The 21,662-nt window shown below is 45.7% G+C and overlaps 1 gene segment (V, D, J or C); it reads right to left on the bottom strand.

Moving 5' to 3' along the window:
- Positions 1 to 5,607: 5,607 nt before the first annotated feature.
- On the bottom strand, positions 5,608 to 21,079 carry LOC129704357 (Ig heavy chain C region-like). The segment is given in 9 exon segments: positions 5,608 to 6,373; positions 7,535 to 7,855; positions 8,596 to 8,913; positions 9,914 to 10,216; positions 10,972 to 11,292; positions 19,482 to 19,514; positions 20,340 to 20,361; positions 20,580 to 20,848; positions 20,984 to 21,079. Coding segments are annotated over 9 exon segments (2,013 nt in total).
- Between the last annotated feature and the right edge of the window lie 583 nt (positions 21,080 to 21,662).

The raw sequence follows: 21,662 nt of genomic DNA, 5'->3' as shown, positions 1-21,662 counted from the left end.
CTTTCATACATTAGAGGATCTCAAATGTAATTTCATTTACGCTCTAAACTGACCGACTGACGCTTTAAAACAATAGGCATAATTTGGCCCATTCTTGATGACATCAACTCCTAAAAACCTTTGTAGAAACAAGGAACTGCAGATGCTTGTTTACAAGGTAAAATGCAACCAAGCGCACGGGCAACTCAGCGGGTCAGGCAGCATCACTCCAGAACACGTGACGGTGACGGTGACGTTTCGGGGCGGGACCCTTCAGAACTTCTTCAAACACCTTAAGATTACTTGCAATATTACCGGTTTTGTGTTATCGATCATCCATACCAGATTGTGGGAGAGTTTCCTCCCAGCCGTTATCAGGCAACTGAACCATCACATCACGAACCAAAGTTGGGCCCTGGTTTACGTCTACCTCTTTGGAGACCCTCGGACAATCTTTAATCGGACTTCACGGGACTTCACCTCCCTCTAAACGTTGCTCCCTTTATCCTGTATCTGTACAATGTGGCTTGGTTGTAATCATGTATAATCTTTCCGCTGACTGGATAGCACGCAACTACAAGGCTTTACAAGGCACCTCGCTACACGTGACAATAAACTAAATTAAATTAAAATAAACAAAACTACCTTTCTATCCTACCAGACGAACCGTTAATGAAGCCGGTAGAGACACCCACACAGAAGGCACCGGCTCTGTGCTGGACATGAGAATCATCTGATTCAAAACCGGCATCAAAGAGTTGAGATAATACTCAACTGCGTTAAAGAGATCGCCTGTCCAGATTTATCTTTGATGGTATTTGCAATTTCACCAATGGACCAATACCAGAATTTTGAATTGATTTCAGCTGTGCTGATTTAGCCAGTAGTTTATTTCATAACAAGTGCCCCCTCCACCTAATTCCTGATCTGCGAATGCAAATTGCAAGCGCGGAAGTCAGGAACCACGTGTGCAATTCAGATACCGGAATTCCCGCTTGGTCCTCGATTGGCAAGACCATGACAGTTGCCATTTGTACGATTGAGGTGTCTTGACTGAACTTAAAAATTGAAGCTGGTGTGGTCTTTTCAACCTTCGCATTTCTTCCCCGTCTTTCATTCCAACCCTGTCTGTTTTTTGTCCACTGAGCTGCACATACTTGTACCAAACTCATCTCCCATGATTCGACGATGTATATGTCTGCGACTTGAATGCTCCACACATACCTCTCATGGAAATAATTTGAAAAATGTGCCACCATGTAGCTACAGATATTTTACTAATTTCTGCTCCGAATGTCCAACCTTTTCAGGTGGGAATTGTGATATGAGATGTTTAAATCTCCAGCTAAACGGAAGCAACCTCTCCACTTCTCCCTATGGGGTCTATAATGATAGCGTGGAGTTCTGAGGGATGTCCTCTTTCACTTTGAAAACCGCAATATACGTTGGGCCCCTCTGCATAATGATTTCTCAGGCGCAATCCAATTTCAAAATAAATTTAGTACAATTTCCTTGCCAATCCTCACCACTCCGCGGCAATCCGCAATATTCCAGACTACAATTCAGTGGGGCTCTATAGATTAGTTCTGAAATCTCACAGTAAAATTATGTGAATCTTCACAAAACATAAAAATATTTTATTAATTTCTGATACAGTTGGTGCTTTAAAAACCCCCAACTAATTTGGTAAAATTACTTTCTGAACGTTTTAGAAACATAGAAACATAGAAAATAGGTGCGGGAGGAGGCCATTCGGCCCTTCGAGCCAACACCACCATTCATTGTGATCGTGGCTGTCGGCCCCAATCAATAACCCGTGCCTGCCTTCTCCCCGTATCCCTTGATTCCACCAGCCGCTGGAGCTTTATTTGTCTCTCTCTTAAATCCACCCTGTGACTTGGCGTCCACTGCCCCCCTGTGGCAGGGAATTTCACAAATTCACAACTCTCTGGGTGAATTTTTTTTTCTCACCTCAGTCCTAAATGGCCTCCCCTTTATTCTAAGACTGTGGCCCACTGGTTCTGGACTCGCCCAATATTGGGACCATTATTCCTGCATCTACTCTGTCCAGTCCTTTTTAATAATTTTATATGTTTCTATAAGATTCCCCCCATTCTTCTAAACTCCATTGAATACCAGACTAGTCTTTTCAATCGTTCCTCATATGACAGTCCCGCCTTCTCAGGGGTCAATTTCGTGAACCTACGTTGCACTGCCTCAATCACAAGGATGTCCTTCCTCAAATTAGGAGACCAAAACTGTACACTATAATAATCTACCCCCTTGTTTTTGCCACCAGTGGATAACCTCACATGTATCTATATTATACTGCATCTGCCACGCATCTGCCCACTAACTCAACTTGTCCAGGTCACCCTGCAGCCTCCTAACATCCTCTTCACAGTTCACACTGCCACCCAGCTTTGTGCCATCCGCAAACTTGCTAGCGTTGCTCCTAATTACCTCTTCCATTAATATATATGGTAAACAGTTGCTGCCCCAACACCGAGCCGCGGCACTCCACTCGCCACTGGCTGCCATTCTGAAAAGGATCCGTTAACTCCTACTCTTTGCTTCCTGTCTGCCAAACCAACTTTCTATCCACGTCAACACCCTACTATGTTGACGTGGATACTATGCGCTCTAATTTTAGTCACCAGTCTCCCGTGCGGGACCTTACCAGCATCGCCAAGGACAGATCTCACCCCAACCATGGTCTGTTTACCCTCCTACCAACCGGCAGGCGCTACAGGTCTCTCCGTTGCCGGACCAGCAGAGCAGGTCCAGGAACAGCTTCTTCCCTGCGGCTGTCACACTGCTCAACAATGTACCTCGGTGACTGCCAATCACCCCCCCCCCCCCTCCGGACACTCCTCCCACAGGAAAATACACTATGTCTGTATACATGTAAATAGATTTATTTATTGAAATCATATTCTACGTCCCTTTTCCAGGGAGATGCTAACTGCATTTTGTGTCTCTGTACTATACACTGACAATGACGATTAAAGTTGAATCTGAATCTGAATCTGAATCTGAGCTATCAAAGGCTTTCTGTCAAGTCATTCAATATGATCATGGCTGATCATCCAACTCAGTATCCTGTACCTGCCTTCTCTCCATACCCCCTGATCCCTTTAACCACAATGGCCACATCTAACTTCATCTTAAATATAGCCAATTCACTGGCCTCAACTACCTTCTGTGACAGAGAATTCCACAGATTCACCACTCTCTGTGTGAAAAATGTTTTTCTCATCTCGGTCCTAAAATACTTCCCCCTTATCCTTAAACTGTGACCCCTTGTTCTGGACTTCCCCAACATCGGGAATAATCTTCCTGCATCTAGCCTGTCCATCCCCTTAAGAATTTTGTAAGATCCCCCCTCAATCTTCAAAATTCTAGCGAGTACAAGCTGAGTCTATCCAGTCTTTCTTCATATGAAAGTCCTGACATCCCTGGAATCAGTCTGGTGAACCTTCTCTGCACTCCCTCTATGGCAATAATGTCCTTCCTCAGATTTGGAGATCAAAACTGTACGCAATACTCCAGGTGTGGTCTCACCAGGACCCTGTACAACTGCAGTAGAACCTCCCTGCCCCTATACTCAAATCCTTTTGCTATGAATGCTAACATACTATTCGCCTTCTTCTTCACTGCCTGCCGCACCTGCATGCCTACTTTTAATGACTGGTGTACCATGACACCCAGGTCTCGTTGCATCTCCCCTTTTCCTAATAGGCCACCATTTAGATAATAGTCTACTTTCCTGGTTTTGCCACCAAAGTGGATAACCTCACATTTATCCACATTATACCGCATCTGCCATGCATTTGCCCACTCACCCAGCCTATCCAAGTCACCTTGCAGCCTTCTAGCATCCTCCTCACAGCTAACACTGCCCCCCCAGCTTCGTGTCATCCGAAAATTTGGCGATGTTGCATTCAATTCCCTCGTCCAAATCATTAATATATATCGTAAATAGCTGGGGTCCCAGCACTGAGCCTTGCGGTACCCCACTAGCCACTGCCTGCCATTGTGAAAATGACCCGTTTACTCCTACTCTTTGCTTCCTGTCTGCCAGCCAGTTCTCTACCCACATCAATACTGAACCCCCAATACCGTGTGCTTTAAGTTTGCATACTAATCTCTTATGTGGGAACTTGTCGAAAGCCTTCTGAAAAAACTGATATAACACATCCACTGGTTCCCCCTTATCCACTCTACTAGTTACTCCTCGAAAAATTTAATAGGATTCGTCAGACATGATTTACTTTTCATAAATCCATGCTGACTTTTTCCAATGATTTCACCACTTTCCAAATGTGCTGCTATCCCATCTTTAATTACTGACTCTAGCATTTTCCTCACTACCGACGTTAGATTAACTGGCCTGTAATTCCCCGCTTTCTCTCTCTCTCCCTTAAAAAAAAAGTGGGGTACATTAGCTACCCTCCAATCATCAGGAACTACTCCAGAATCTAAAGAGTTTTGAAAAATTATCACTAATGCATCCACCATTTCTGTAGCTACTTCATTAAGCAGGTTGGGATGCAGCCTATCTGGTCCTGGGGATTTATCGACTTTTAATCCATTCAATTTACCTAACACACTTCCCGACTAACCTGGATTTCACTCAGTTCCTCCCACATTTGACCCCCCCCCCCCCATCGTTTGATTTACAAACAAACGATGGGGGAAAAACAACAAATTATGCGAGGGAAGACAAGGAACTTCTGATGTTGGAATCTTGACCAAAACACCACGCACTGAAGTACCCTAGCCTGTCAGGCTGCAATTGTGGAGGGAATGTCCAGGCAACGTTTCATGTCCTGGCTCCTCGCCGGCCTGAAGGCCCACGACTCGAAACGTCGCCTGTACACTTCCTTCATAGATGTTCGTTGGCCCCTGTGCTACTCCAGCACTCAGTGTTTAGTTTGGTTTAGTGTAGCTTAGAGCTACTGTGTGGAAATAGGCATCTGCCCACCGAGTCCGCGCAAACCAGCGATCACCCCTATACTACTTCTATCCTACACACAATTAAGAGCAATTTGCAGAAGCCAATTAACCTCCAAAGCTACGCGTCCTTCGAATGTGGCTGGAAACCGGTGCACGCTAAGAAAATCCACGCGGTCACTGGGAGAACGTACAAACCGTGTAAAATGAAGCGTGCAGTCCCGCGAGGCGAGGGAATTCGGTTTTAAGTGGGGACGTGTGGGGTTCGGCGTGTGATGCCAGCAAAAGGGGCAGTATGCATTCATAAAGCAAATTAGGGAACTAAAAATATTTACTTGGCAACATTTACAGAAATAATCCGGGAGGGAAGGCGAGTCTTTGCGGGAAATATTCACACCATGGTTGGATAATAATGTAGACAGAGAATCAACAGATTCCGTGAACATTTCAATCATAATTTTAAACCAATATCTATTCACCCTTATTCGTTAATTCTGATACGAGATTGTCTTTGCACAAATACGACAAGTAAATCAAACAAACTCGAGAATCTGAGCTGCGAAGGTGAGCGAGGATCTGAGTAAGCTGAGTAATTCTCTCGACATCGACCCCCCCCCCCCCCCCCCCCCCCCCCCCCCATCCCAGTCTCCGAAAAAGCGAGAGCGTTGAAGTTTTCCGTCATATGAGGGAAGTTATTACTTTGGACTCAGTCATGCCTTCCTCTTAATTGCAAAGACAAAAGCACGCATTGGGAAACCAGAAGTTTTTCATTCTGCATTTATTGCAATATGAAGCCACATACAAGAACAAGCGAAATCTCCTACCTATTTAACAACATTTCCGAAGCATTCTCAACATTACAGCACAACCAGAACCGTTATTTTTCTTTAAACATATTCTCGTCATAGTTTTCTGTGATTGATGAAATTAGTGAAATAGTTTACTATTTGTCGGATCACCTGAAGGGTGGGATACGTAGGAGACCGGCGGGCTCAAAAACTCACACAGCGACGCAAGGCTAAGCTCCCAAGCATTAGACATTGAATCAGAGAGAGTTAAATGCACGATTTAAAACTGTCGGTCAGAACGAGTGACACATTAACTAAAGTAGGTTTACCGTGATCCTTATTGATATTTCTGACTAAATTCGTGGCGAGGGACGGGTGTCCAACCAAACACCTAAAGGTGGTTCCCTTCTCCCAGTCCTCTGCCGTTACTTTTAACTTGCTGGCAACCGAGCTGGAGCCGTTTTCCTTGTCGGTGTCAAGTTGGATGGTGTAACCCGAATCCAATAGGGTGTCGTTGGCCATCCAGGCGACGTATATGTCTGACGGGTAAAACCCGGTGGCGAGGCAAACGAGCGTGGCGACTTTCTCGGCTTGAATCTCTTCCGCTGATGGGTGCAGCAGGTAGACTTTAGGACGTTTCATTTCGGTAACTGGAAAGAGAACAAAACCCGTTGAAAAATACACAATGATTTGCAGATGCTCGAGTCTTCAGTAGATTACAAACTGTTGGAGGATCAGGTAGCATTTATGGAGGGGAATAGACAATTGACGGTTCGGTTACGACCAGACATGCTGTTCTATCTATGACCTAGACTTCACTCCTCATTCCATCTTTTCGCTAGATTCGGGGAGTTCAAATATCGATGAAAGCAACAAATCAGGACATCGCCCGGTGCTTATGCTCTCGCCAAATATATGATGTATATCATATATATATATATGATATATATATATATATAATGCTCACGCCAAATGTATTTCCCTCTGTGGGATAGAAAGTTTAACATTTAGAAACGTTATTCTATCATATCTGCGGAAGCCTATATTTTTCGTTTCAGATACGTTCAGATAGTTTCACAGGAAAGGGCCCCTAGGCCAATCGAGCTACGCCCACCATCGGTCACCCGTTCACCATCGTGAATCTCTGGAATTCTCTGCCACAGAATGTAGTTGAGGCCAGCTCATTGGCTATATTTAAGAGGGAGTTAGATGTGGCCCTTGTGGCTAAATGGATCAGGGGGTATGGAGAGAAGGCAGGTACGGGATACTGAGTTGGATGATCAGCCATGATCATATTGAATGGCGGTGCGGGCTCGAAGGGCCGAATGGCCTACTCCTGCACCTATGTTTCTATGTTTCTATGTTTTATGGGATCCCAGATTCTCATCAATCATCTTGGCAGTTTACAGAGATTCACATTGGCAGTTTACAGAGGGAAATTACCCTACACACAAGCACGTCCTTTGTATGTGGTGACAAAGCGGAGCACGTGGTCAGAGTGCAAACGCCAGGCACAGAGCATCGGAGGTCAGGATCGAACCCGGGTCTCTGGCGTTGTGAGACAGCCACATTATCAGCTGCGTCCCCCCCCCCCCCCCCCCCCCCCCCCCCCCCCCCCCATCCATGCTGGCACGGGTGCCCTGAACGTCCTATTCTCATGGGTTGCCAATCGCTGCTAAATGTAGGGCTTGAAGCATAAGCTGAAGGACAATTCTGTTATTTTCATCCAATCACCTCGGCGCGGGATGGTCATGCATCAAACTTTATCGCATGGACTATAATGGCTCTGAACGACTGTTAACTATGCTTACCTCTGGTTCTTGTCGTGGAGACTTTCACTGGTGTTGGCAGATTACTGTCTTCTACGAAGCACAGGTATTCAACCCCACTCTCCCACTCTTCGGCGCTGACCCTCAGTTTGCTGACGACGACAGATTTACTTCCCCTCCACTCAGGATCCAGAGTCTGTACCCCTTCCATTCTCAGACTCCCATTCACTCGCCACGAGACCTTGACGTCCTGCAAATCGGTGTAAACGACTTCACAAACAACAGTTGCTTTCTGAAGCGTCCAGATCTCCCCAAAGGAAGGTGTGTGTATGGCAGCATTGATGTCAACCACATCGCAGTCTCCTGGCAGGAAAATAAACGGGAGTGGTTATTTTCCGTCCCAAATGTTGAAGCTGCGGATAGTAACAACTGTAACCGGGTTAAGTGTAACTATTAATTCTACTTACTGCATATTCTCCATTGATTGCTGTTTAGCTAAGAAGGCTCCTCCCGGTTTCGTGCCTTGGTTCCTGTCTTCTTTGGTTGATCTCCTTCGTAATATTCCCATTCACTTATACCGCAGTGCAAGAATTACACGACCTGACTTTAACTAGAACCGATTTCTCGCGTTCCGGGGATGCAAGCATTCACCCTCTCGTGTGTCTGAAGATTTATAGCATTTACCATCGACCTGAACGCGGCCGGTCATAAAATGGTTCACACAAAAGAACCAAATCGTTTCTCTCTTTCATTCCCCAATTTAATTTTACAACCTCCTTAACCGAAGGCAGTTATCCCTGAATCACGACCGATATATAATGTTCATGTTATACCCTATCGCTCGTGGGGCACTTCAAAACTTCTCATGCAATTGGTCTCTCCGTATGAAGCAGATATCCGATAATATATGCGGTATTTCGGTTGATATTATTATACCGGACCTTCAGAGAGGCCCAATTACTCCTCCCGTACTTTAAACAAACCGACCAACCTGGTCTCCCAGTACTCTAGATCTGATCATTGGAGACCTTTGGTGGAATTAACTGTTGACTCCCGATGAAGTGCGCATATTGGCTGTGGGTATTTTGGCATTTTGTCCTTACCTTTCTGGATCCGGATGCTCCGCTTCAGGGTGGACTGTGAAGGGAGGTGCGAGGCTACACAGGAGTATGTTCCTCCTTTCTTCCAATCGGCTGCTGTCAAAAAGAGAAGGCTCTTTGCGCTGAACGTCATGTCCTGCTCCAGCGCCGCGGGGAAGTTGGTAGCGTTAGGGCGGAAAGCGGCTTCGTCTTTCTCCCAGGAAACGGTGATATCGTTTGGATAGAATTCTGTGATCAAACATGTCAGTGTCGCGGTGTTCGCACTTTGAATCTCCTCTGGAGATGGCGGCAAGAGACGGATAGTTGGTTGCACTGGTTTGGCTAGAAGGGAAAGTAAAGCAGAATTATTTTTCCAATAATTGATTGTTCCGTTCCGGGACACATGACAATAAACCACTCTTGACTCCCGACAGCTGTGATGAAATGACGCTCTATATATTTAGGGAGCCAGGAAGGTTCACACAGGAATGGCTACACAAGGAACATATCAGAGTAAAAGTAGGTAGATAATTAATAGATGGAGTTCAACCCCGACTAATGCGACTAGATGCATTTTCGGCAATAATAGCGTTGGGGGACATATCTGGTAGGTGATGTCATTGAGGAATGTTGATGAAGTGAAAGACTTTAACGTTAAAGTTCATAGTTTCTCGAAAGTAGCGACTCGGATAGACAGGGCAGTGGAGTGTGGCTTAGCTGTTTTCATCGGTTAGGGCATACAAGTTGGAAAGTTACATAACAACTTTGCAAAATACATGTTAGGTACATGTTAGGCGACGCTTGGCATATAGATGGCGCCACGCAGTAGGACGGATATCACAGCGCGGGAGAGAGCGCAGATGAAATGCACCGGATGTTGCGGGGAGAAGAAAGGAAAAGGGAGGAGGAGGAGCCCGAGGGCTGAGGGAGAGATAGGAAGGGGAGGAGACAGCAAGGGCTAACAAAATTGGGAGAATTCAATGTTCATGCCCCCAGGATGCAGACTCCCCAAGCGGAATATGAGGTGCTGTTCCTCCAATTTCCGGAAACGTTGCGTATTTCCTTCGCTCCATAGATGCTGCTGCACCCGCTGAGTTTCTCCAGCATATTTGTGTACCTTCGATTTCCAGCATCTGCAGTTCCTTCTTAAATAAATGATAGCCGAATCGATTGATAATATCCCACTTTCGCCCTGACCTCTTTGTCAGTTTTTACCCCCCCACCCCCACCGCACCACACTCATCTTCATGCATGTTTACCTCTGTAATCTGACTTGCATTACTTTTCTTGCTAGTTCAGTATGTACACCGTCTTGCATTTTAATTGTTGTTATTGCACGCACCTTTAGCCTTTCGTGTCCGCTGTGATACCGGAGTAGTTGATTGATGGTCCTGCGCCGAGCACGAGTACTCCACACCGCTGTCCCATTCTGAGAGGTTGCTGGTCAAGCGGCCGATCGTCAGGTACTGGTTCCCGGCCTTGGTAGATGGATCGGTTTGAATACCAGCAACTCTTTCCTTTCCATCCACTGTCCAAGAGATCGCAACTTCAGTCGGAGCTGTGGCGATCACTTCACAGACCACGGTCGCAGTTTTGTTGATCCAAATTTCTTCGACGGTGGGATCTCTGAGAAGTATTGCGAGGTCTGGCAATGACATTGAGACAATGGTTTATTGGTGGCGAATCAGATATTAGGCAAGAAGCTCAATTTCAACCGTTTTTTGATTTCTACGTGTATCAGAGATTATGGAGAGAGGGCAGGAGAATGGGGTTAGGAGGAAGAGATAGATCAACCATCAATGGCGGAGTAGACTTGATGGGCCGAATGGCCTAATTGTGCTCCTATCACATGAATTTATGAGATTATGATTTCACAAGTAATGGGTCACAAACTAACAACTTAATATAATAATTCTTTATAAACTTCGTGCAGAAGGGGTTGGACAGGCTAGATGCAGGAAGATTGTTCCCGATGTTGGGGAAGTCCAGAACAAGGGGTCACAGTTTGAGGATAAGGGGGAAATCTTTTAGGACCGAGATGAGGAAAACCTTTTTCACACAGAGAGTGGCGAATCTCTGGAATTCTCTGCCACAGAAGGTAGTTGAGGCCAGTTCATTGGCTATATTTAAGAGGGAGTTAGATGTGGCCCGTGTGGCTAAATGGATCAGGGGGTATGGAGAGAAGGCAGGTACAGGATACTGAGTTGGATGATCAGACATGATCATATTGAATGGCGGTGCGGGCTCGAAGGGCCGAATGGCCTACTCCTGCACCTATTTTCTATGTTTCTATGTTTCTACAAGTCGCCATTCTGTGTGTACTTGAGTTACGTCATAACTATTCAAATACTGAGGTTGAAAGTAGAATTGTTTAATTATGAAGTAACGGCCGCCCTTTACCTGACGTCGTTTGAATGGTTTTTTGGAGGGTGCTGCCGGTTGCAGAGTGGGAAACTTTGCAGGAGTATCGGGAACCGCTGGCCCAGTCGTTAAGCGGCGCTCTGAACACACTCGTCGAGGTAAACGTTCCGTCTGCAGTTTTAGCTGAGGGGGCAGTGGTAAAACCGGACTGTGCGGCCTGTCCGTCTTTCTGCCAGGTCACGCCGATGTCTTGGGGTTCATATTCGGCGATGAGACAAATCAGTTCGACAAAACCCTTTGCCTTTAGCTCGTCAGATGCAGAGTACAAGAGGTTGATGATTGGTGGTGTCGGTTGTTTTCCTGAAATTAACAACATGAAACTTAATTCTACTAACACTAAATTAGATCCCGACTCAAAACTAATACTACTTGGCATAACAGAACAAAGTCTAACACTCACAACAAACCAAAGAGGCTTTCTTGGATTTCTTTCTGGAATTCTCTGGCACAGAAGTTAGTTGAGGCCAGTTCGTCGGCTATATTTAGGAGGGAGTTAGATGTGGCCCGTGTGGCTAAATGGATCAGGGAGTATGGAGAGAAGGCAGGTACAGGATACTGAGTTGGATGATCAGCCATGATCATATTGAATGGCGGTGCAGGCTCGAAGGGCCGAATGGCCTACCCCTGCACCTATTTCTATGTTTCAATGTTTTTATGTTTCTATATGGTGGCAGTCTCTGCATCCACTATTCTCTCAAGCAGTGCATTCCAAATTCCAGCTGTCCTCCGCGTAAAGACTTCCTCTGAAACTTTCATTTCTCATCTTCAACCAATTCCACGTGGATATGGGGCAATATTCAATAATCTCTAATATACCTGTACCCTACATAATAAGGGCCGAATGGCCTACTACTGCACCTATTTTCTATGTTTCTATGTTTCTTGACTACAGTATAATAACTGGGAAAAAAATTAATACTAAAATTTTAGAAAGGCCCTATAGCCCACACAATTAAAATGTGGATTTGGAAATGTCGGAGACCCTAGACCTGGAAAGAATCCGATTTGTCTTAATGGACAACCAATATGTGTTAGAATATGGTCTCCATTCATTGACTATTCGAAGGGTAGATCTGTCCCGCACGGGAAGCCAACCGAAGCTAGAACTAAGGATTAGATGAAAAGTTATACTTTATAATCCACGAACCTATCTCCAAAGATTTATTATTAGTAAACCATTCTATTCTTTTTTTTATCTTGACATTTGTGTTCTGTTTTTTCCTCTTTCTCTCTTACTTCCTATCTTTAAAAAAAACTAGAAGCAGAACCAATCCACAACTGATAATCTTAACAATGTATGGCTGATATACATGAAATATTTTTAATATGGGTTTGCTTCTAATAAAAATAATAACAATTAAAAAAAACGTAATTCTACAGCTATTCTCAGATGTTTTCTACCTTGCCTTGCTCAATATTCACCCTCAGCCAACTCGCAATTCGTAAGATTAAACCAGTCTGTGTTTATTTGTGTGTGAAAATCTACTGGACATTAAATATCGAAAATGTGTCCCACATGCAAATTATGGCGACATATCAATAACTCAGTTAAGGCTGTGTGTGACAGGTTGGCTGTAAGCCAGAGGTGAGACGAAATTTAGGCGTATCATTTAGTATATCAAAATTATTGCCTGCAGTTAATTGCCATTTAATTGTCTTATAATTTCTGTGAAAATTCACCTAAAGTACCATCTAGAAAATACGATTAACTCACTGTACACACTGATTAATGTACACCCTCTTGAAAACTAAATGCGTCTGAGAAGCGGGCATTTTCCCAGATTCCAAACACATAATATTTTTATTGTCTGCACAATGGAAATCATAGAAACATAGAAACATAGAAATTAGGTGCAGGAGTAGGCCATTCGGCCCTTCGAGCCTGCACCGCCATTCAATATGATAATGGCTGATCATCCAACTCAGTATCCCGTACCTGCCTTCTCTCTCCATACCCCCTGATCCCCTTAGCCACATCTAACTCCATCTTAAATATAGCCAATGAACTGGCCTCAACTACCCTCTGTGGCAGAGAGTTTCAGAGATTCACCACTCTCTGTGTGAAAAAAGTTATTCTCATCTCGGTTTGAAAGGATTTCCCCCTTATCCTTAAGCTGTGACCCCTTGTCCTGGACTTGCCCAACATCGGGAACAATCTTCCTGCATCTAGCCTGTCCAACCCCTTAAGAATTTTGTAAGTTTCTATAAGATCCCCTCTCAATCTCTTAAATTCTAGCGAGTATAAATTAAGTGTCTTTTAATTGCTTCTGCCATTCACAAGCAAGTGGTGATGCCTGATTAATATCCAAATCAGCACCAATGTTCACCTAACATGAACGTACATTAAAACATGTAGAAAATATGTGTTGGTGTTAATTTTCCAAATCACACTTGATTCTGAGGAAGTTGAATTAGATAGAAAATGGACAAATTGGCTCATTTCCTCAAATAGCGAAGTCGACAATAAAAGGGGTTTGCTACTTGGTTAAGCGTCTGTCACAGTGAACATGTTCGGAGCTATTGTCAAAGACGTTATTGACCGGCTCAGACAAAAATCAAGGTAATCAACATGATTTGGTGAAAGTGAAACACTTTGACCAATTTATTTGAGCTGCAGGATGGCGCGGTGAACAATGAATCAGTGAGCTCACTTTCCTTCAAACATTTTAAAAAGATGCAGCGTGAAAAAATTTTCGGCTCACGGAGTCCGAGTCCATCGACTTCATATCAAAAGGATTTGAGTATAGGAGCAGGGAGGTTCTATTGCAGTTGTACAGGGTCTTGGTGAGACCCCACCTGGAGTATTGCGTTTAGTTTTGGTCTCCTAATCTGAGGAAAGACATTCTTGCCATGGAAGGAGTTCAGAGAAGGTTCACCAGACTGATTCCTGGGATGTCAGGACGATCATATGAAGAAAGTGTGGATAGACTCGGCTTGTACTCGCTAGAATTTAGAAGACTGAGTGGGGATCTTATAGAAACTTACACAATTCTTAAGGGGTTGTACAGGGTAGATGCAGGAAGATTGTTCCCGATGTTGGGGAATCCAGAACTAGGGGTCACAGTTTAAGGATAAGGGGGAAATCTTTTAGGACGGAGATGAGAAAAACATTTTTCACACGGAGAGTGGTGACTCTCTGGAATTCTCTGCCACAAAAGGTAGTTGAGGCCAGTTCATTGGCTATACTTAAGAGGGAGTTAAATGCGGCTCTTGGGGCTAAAGGTATCAGGGGGTATGGAGAGAAGGCAGGTACAGGGTACTGAGTTGTATGATCAGCCATGATCATATTGAATGGCGGTGCAGGCTCGAAGGGCCGAATGGCCTACTCCTGCACCTATTTTCTATGTTTCTGTGACCACTCGTTCATCCATTCTTTGCACATTATGGCCAATTTACTGAAGCCAATTAATCTACAAAGGCACGAGGTTTTGGAATGTAGTTTGTTCAAGTTTCCAGACTTTGCTGCTGGTGAAAATACTGTTGGCAATCTATAAACAGGTGCTGAAAATTTATACCTGAACTTCCAGAATAATAAATTGTTCAAAGTGATTCACTTTCACCAAATCGTGCTGCTTTGACCCACGGTGCAGTAAAGACTATTGTGGAAAGTAAAAGCTCATGCTCCAACATATGGCAGGAAAAGTGTTCCCCATGTTGGGGGAGTACAGAACCAGCGGTCACAAACTGTCCTACAAACAAACAAATGTGGTCAATTTATTTGGAGACACCAGAACCCTCAAGTGGAATCTTCGGCGAAACGCAAAGTGCTGGAGGAACTCGCAGCATCTGTGAAAGAAATGGACTGACGACATTTCGGATGGGGACCCTTCCCCGGAGTCTTCCTTGGACTCAGCAAAAAGCGGCCCTACCCGAAACACTGTCTGTCCATTCACTCCACGGATGTTTCCTGACTCGATGAGTTCTTCCAGCACTTTGTGTTTAGATCAAATTATTTACATGGATGAAGACATTATTTACATGGTAGCACAGCGGCAGAGCTGCATCCTTGCAGGGCTTGCAGCGCCAGAGACCTGGGTTCGACCCCGACTTTGGGTGCTGTTTGTACGGACTTTGTACGTTCTCCCCGTGACCACGTGGGCTTTCTCCGAGATCTTCGGTCTCCTCCTACACTTGGCTTGGTTTAAGTGCAAATTGTCCCTAACGTGTGTGGGATGTGCGGGGATCACTGGTCGGTGCGTTGTGCCGAAGGGCGTGTTTCCGCGCTGTATCTCTAAACTAAAAACTAAATGCAATAATTACGTTGTTTTACTCCGCATTCGAGGGTGTCGTAATAGCGTCAGCAAATTGCATAATTTGTCAGTGTTTTGTGGAGGAATTGCCCTGGTATTTTTTTTAAATTGCAGCTAATGTACAAAGTAATATTGGTGTCATTGTTACATGTTTTTCTCATGACTATTTTTCTGGACTTGTTACGCTACCATGCTGCGAACTACATTCTACAATTTGTGCCATTCCCTTCCCTCTATCCATTGTACTTGAGTTGCCTTGATTGTATTTATGTCTGGCGTTATATGATTAGATTGGATAGCATTCAAACAGAAATATTTCACAGTACCTTGCTACACGATAATAATAAAGCTAGCAGCTAAATATATTCCATCTGTATTAAACCCCGTTGCTCAGTAATCTATATATTGTAAAATACAGTTCAACATTCTCCTTCGACATTATATATATATATATATATACTAGACCAAGGGGGACCCGTTGCAGGGGGGGGGGGGGGCTGCGGCGTCACACACACACTAACCACTCCCGCACACACGGGGGGGGGGGGGGGGGGGGGGGGGGGGGGGGGGGGAGGTGTAGGAGGGGAGTAGGTGATGAGTGGGGGAGGGAGTGGGTGAGGGGGAGTGGGTGAGGGGGAAGGGGAAGGGGAGGAGGGGGGGGAGAGCTGGGGGAAGAGGGAGGGGTGAGAGTGGGGAGTGGGGTCGTGGGAGGAGAGGGGGGAAGGGAGGTGGAGGGGGATGGGGGAGGGGGGGGGAGATGTAGGGGCAGAGGGGGGGGAGGGGCAGAGGAGGGAGGGGGGCGGAGGGGGGATAGAGAGAGGGGTGGGGGAGAGAGGGGGGAGTGCGGGAGAACTGCGGGGAGAGAAGGGGGGGAGGGAGGTAGAGGCGGAGAGGTGAGGGGAGGGGAAAGGGGTAAGGTGGAGGGAGGGCATGGGGGGTGGAGCAGAGAGAGGAGGGCGAGAGAGAGAGAAATGGGGGGAAGGGAGGGTGGAGGGGGGTGGCGGGGAGGAGAGTGGGGCTGGAGGGGGAGGGGGGCAGAGGGGGACGGGAGGAGAGAGGGAACGGGGAGGGAGGAGAAGTGGAGGGAGTGGGGGGGCATGGGGGCTGGAGGGGGGCAGAGGCGGTGAGAGAGAAGAAGGGGGAGATAGGGGGAGCGAGAGGGGGAGAGTTGGGAGTGAGTGAGTGGGTGGAGAGTGGTAGGGAGGGAGAGGGAGAGGAGAGGGGGGGCGTGGAGGGAAGGGACGGGGGGGGGGGGGGGGAGAGCAGGGTATAGAGGGGCAGGAAGGGGGAGATAGGGGAATGTGGGGAGAGTTGGGGAAGGGAGGGGGAGGGGTGGACGGGGAGGGGGGAGGGAAAAGAGAGTTGGAGGGGGAGGGGGGGGGGGGGCTGGGGGGGGGGGGGGGGGGAGGAGAGAGAGGGTGGGCAGATGTTGAGGGGGGCAAAGGGGAGGGGAGGGTATTGGAGGGGGTGGGGAGTGTGGGGTTGGAGGGGGCGGCAGAGAGGGGAGGGGAGAGAGAATGGGGAGAGAGAAAGGGGAGAGAGAGGGGAGGGGGAGAGAGTGGGGGCGAGCGGGTGGGAGGAGAGGGGAGGAGAGGGCGGGCGCGGGGGAGAGGAGGAGGGAGTCGGCGAAGAGGATAGCGGGAGAGGTGGAGAGGGTGGGGGGGTGGAGGGGGGGGGTAGAGGGGGGCAGAAGGGGGGCAGGGGGGGGGGGGGGGGAGAGGAGGGGGAGAAGGGGAGGTAGGGGGGGGGGGGGGGGTGGAAGGGAGGGAGGTGGGATGGGGGGGGAGAGTGGATGGGTAGAGAGCGGAGAGCGGAGCGAAGAGAAGGAGGGAGGAGAGGGGAGGGAGGTGAGAAGAGGAGAGAGAGAAAGCACGGGCATCAAATACAAGAAAGCACATCGTAAAAATGAAAATATTGCTTTACACACACACACACACACACACACACACACACACACACACACACACACACACACACACACACACACACACACACACACACACACGCACACACGCACACACGCACACACACGCACACGCACGCAAACGTATGACCCAGTGTAACACGTTGCGAATTGACCGAGAAACATTTGGTGGGAGAGGATAGACCCAGGATATTTCTATGTGCTGTTTTGTAAATGCTGCATTGAGTATGTTATTAGATTCAGTGCATCTTCTTGGTTTGTATGTAGAACTATATTCCCCATACACCACCATAAACTTCGAACACCCCGATCATCAACGTTGAAATATAACCGGCATGATCACTAGCATTAGCGACTGAAAACTTCAAAGTATATTATCAGCTGCTTTATTACATAGAAACATAAAAACATAAAAAATAGGTGCAGGAGTAGGCCATTCGGCCCTTCGAGCCGGCGCCGCCATTCAATATGATCATGACTGATCATCCAACTCAGTATCCTGTACCTGCCTTCTCTCCATACCGCCTGATACCTTTAGACCAAAAACTGTACGCAATACTCCAGGTGTGGTCTCACCAAGACCCTGTACAACTGCAGTAGAACCTCTCTGCTCCGAGACTCAAATCCTTTTGCTATGAATGCTAACATACCATTCGCTTTCTTCACTGCCTGCTGCACCTGCATTCCTCCTTTCAATGAAGTCTGAAGAAGGGTTTCGGCCCGAAACGTCACATATTTCCTTCGCTCCATATATGCTGCTGCACCCGCTGAATTTCTCCAGCATTTTCGTGTACCTCCTGCCTACTTTCAATGACTGGTGTACCATGACACCCAGGTCTCGTTGCATTTCCCCTTTTCCTAATCGGCCACCATTCAGATAATAGGCTACTTTCCTGTTTTTGCCACCAAAGTGGATAACCTAACATTTATCCACTTTCTACTGCATCTGCCATGCATTTTCCCACTTACCCAGCCTATCCAAGTCACCCTGCAGCCTACTGGCATCCGCCTCACAGCTAACACTGCCCCCCAGCTTAGTGTCATCCGCAAACCTGGAGATGTTGTATTAAATTCCCTCGTCCAAATCATTAATATATAGTGTAAATAGCTGGGGTCCCAGCACTGAGCCTTGCGGTATCACACTAGTACCCCACTAGTCAGTTTACTCCTATTCTTTGTTTCCTGTCTGCCAGCCAGTTCTCTATCGACATCGATACTGAACCCCCAATACCGTGTGCCTTAAGTTTGTATACTAATCTCTTATGTGGGACCTTGTCGAAAGCCTTCTGAAAGTCCAGATATAACACATCCACTGGTTCTCCTTTATCCACTCTACTAGTTACATCCTCGAAAAATTATCTAAGATTCGTCAGACATGATTTACCTTTCATAAATCCATGCTGACTTTGTCCAATGATTTCAAGAATTTCCAAATGTGCTGCTTTCCCATCTTTAATAACTGACTCTAACAGTTTCGCCACTACCGATGTTAGACTAACTGGTCTGTAATTCCCCGTTTTCTCTCTCCCTCCCTTTTAAATAAAAGCGGGGCTACATTAACTACCCTCCTATCCTTAGGAACTACACCAGAATCTGAAGAGTTTTGAACAATTATCACTAATGCACCCACTATTTCTGGGGCTACTTCCTTAAGTACTCTGAGCTAATTGAGCTAAAACGCGCTGACTGAAATTATGTCATATTTTAATTTTCTGAAGAGCAGATTGTTTCCCACATTGCAGAAAGTAAACAAACTTTTCCCAACGAAGGTCTGCTTGGCAATTCCCCTGGCTATAAGTTGACGAAATGCTGTTTAAATCTCAATTGATATCATTCTTCACTGGCGCTCAATACCCATTCAAGGTTTAATGTCACCCGCACTATAACAAACACACAATCCTCCTTTGAGAGACCAGGTTTCCTGTATATAAACCTATATTGGTCGCGCCTGTTAATTAATTCAAACTCCAATATGTCAACATATAAGTACCTATTTTGATAATAATACTGCAACAGCTGTTATCGGATACGTTATCGGGGGTTGGGACGAGAAGTGCTGTACGAGGAAAATTTGTGGATTTCGTTTTGCAAAATGACATTTTTGTTAAGTTACCCTTTGGTCCAGCTGAGGAATGCAATATAATGTTTATGTTTAAGCCAACTAAGCTGACAGAGAATATTCCAAAAATATGCCACCATTCACAAATCACACAAAATCCATCGATAATCTAAATTATTCTTACCACTTGAGCCAAAATAAACCAACGGAATACCAAAGTGAAAGTATTCAAATATCACAAAAAAAGGTGACTTACCAGGTTTCACAGTCAGCGTTGTGCCAGCTCCCACTTCGGAGTAGTAGTCACAGTGATTCACTTCCTCGTAAGCCCAGTACAAAAATTGCCATTAAAGATAAGGTGTTGGAATAGGTTCTCCAAAATGATATAACTACAAAATTTTAATTGATGGGTTGCGGTCGGTAAAATCATTCGTTGTTTCCTTCAGTTTTCATCCGTATGATCTTAACTTTTTCCCTGATCGTTATTCGTTGCAATACCATGTCGTGTGGTCCGGAAAACGGAATTCCGCTGTTTGACCAGTGGGAATGTGGGGACATTGGAAGCAAAGAAGAAAACTTAATTTGACATAATCTCCAACCATATCTCTGAGCGTAAAGATCCCATTCACGGATGGAGCACCAATACACTGCTAAAGATGTTTTTGTTATGGCTTGAGCTACTGTGTATCGTACCCCACACATCATTTCACATGAGCACAATAACTCCCCTGTTGAAAATTGCGCTTAAACTCCTCCAGATATTCCACATTTCGAATCAAATGTTGCAGTGGACACGGTATATTCGATGGTTTGACTACTTAGTATGATTATAACTCGTCGCCACTCAAGATATTTTGGTAAATATCAACGTTCTGTTTTGAATACGACGGTAGCAATTATATAACAATCACGAAGTATACGGAGATAAAACTCTGATATGTCGAGCAGTGCTTGGCAAAAGCAGGGGGTATTAGGTAATTGTGCTTTCAATTGCTGAAGAAATGTTTCGTATTCATTTTGCACTAAGAACTTCTGGGGGCGGTTTATGTATTACGGGGATTGAAGATTCATCACTGTGGTACTGTATATTATACACAGTGGTAAAGCCCAGCACAATAATAGATCCACCTGCGCAACTGGTTAAACAGCGAAACTGCACATCCAACGCTCCCGACTTCGGCAAGTGACGGGCGTCACCACATCTGACCACTCATTGCCAATCTGCCCATGTCCTACACAGGATTCAGCAGCTATTTTGGTAATTTTATGTTCAATTAAAATGAACCGATCCATGATTTCTTCAGAGAAAGAGAAACACAGTGTTTTTGTATTGCATGAGCTGCAGGTTAATTACAGTGCTTCCTCTGCAGACGTACGTGGCCGTGTCTTCAACGACCAGGTTCCTTATCTGCAGGGAAAAGGTGTCTTGTTGTGTGTTGACTGTTTCAACGAATCGTCCTCCAACCGTTAGGGAACGTTGCGATTCACCCGGTTTTTGCCGGTACCATGCTGTGCTACCCAGCGAGTAGCTGCTACCACGTAAAACGCACTGGATGGTCAGAGTTTCGCCGGATTCTTTTGTTGCCGATCTCGGTGTTTGGTCCACATATGCAGTGAAGGCACCTGAAGAGAGAAACCCCATAATCAATACTTTGCTTATTTGACATAATGTGAGATTCAACACATAATGACAGTCGCACAAGGTGGACGCACTGCACTATTACAATTAATAATATTTTAAAATCAAACTGCACTTACTCGATAACCAAGCCAAAAGTATTGAAACACAAAAAACATTCATGTTTTTTCCACGCTAAAACAATGGTTAAGCAGAGAGGGTACTGGAGCTCAGCGTCCACTGTCTGTGTAACCATGCGGCTCTTAGCGAAGACCTTATAAGCCTCAAGAGTCAGAGCTCATTTGCATAAAGGCGTTGTGAAACTGCACTGACTGCAAATACATTTCGGGTATATGTCCAACTTTTCTGCTATCAATTGGCTGGAATCTGCAGTGTATTAACGTAAATATGTTGGTCGAGATATAGATAATGCTCTTGCACTCTCTTGGTTTAAGCTTCTGGTTATTTTTATAATACCAAAGTAACAAAAGTAGCCATGGGTAACAATCGGATTCAGATAACAAGTCGTTTGAGTTTGAGTTAAACATCATTACGAAATTAAATAACATTTGATACAGAACATAGACACATAGAAACTAGGTGCAGGAGTAGGCAATTCGGCCCTTAGAGCCGGCACCGCCATTCAATATGATCATGGCTGATCATCCAACTCAGTACCCTGTACCTGCCTTCTCTCCATACCCCCTGATCCCTTTAGCCACAAGGGCCACATCTAACTCCCTCTTAAATATAGCCGACGAACTGGCCTCAACTACCTTCTGTGGCAGAGAGTTCCAGCGATTTACCACTCTCTGCGTG

The sequence above is a fragment of the Leucoraja erinacea genome, chromosome 15 (assembly GCF_028641065.1).
Source record: "Leucoraja erinacea ecotype New England chromosome 15, Leri_hhj_1, whole genome shotgun sequence".
Taxonomy (NCBI): domain Eukaryota; kingdom Metazoa; phylum Chordata; class Chondrichthyes; order Rajiformes; family Rajidae; genus Leucoraja; species Leucoraja erinaceus.
The sequence above is the reverse complement of the archived record's forward strand: the minus strand, read 5'-3'. Positions and strand labels throughout refer to the sequence as shown.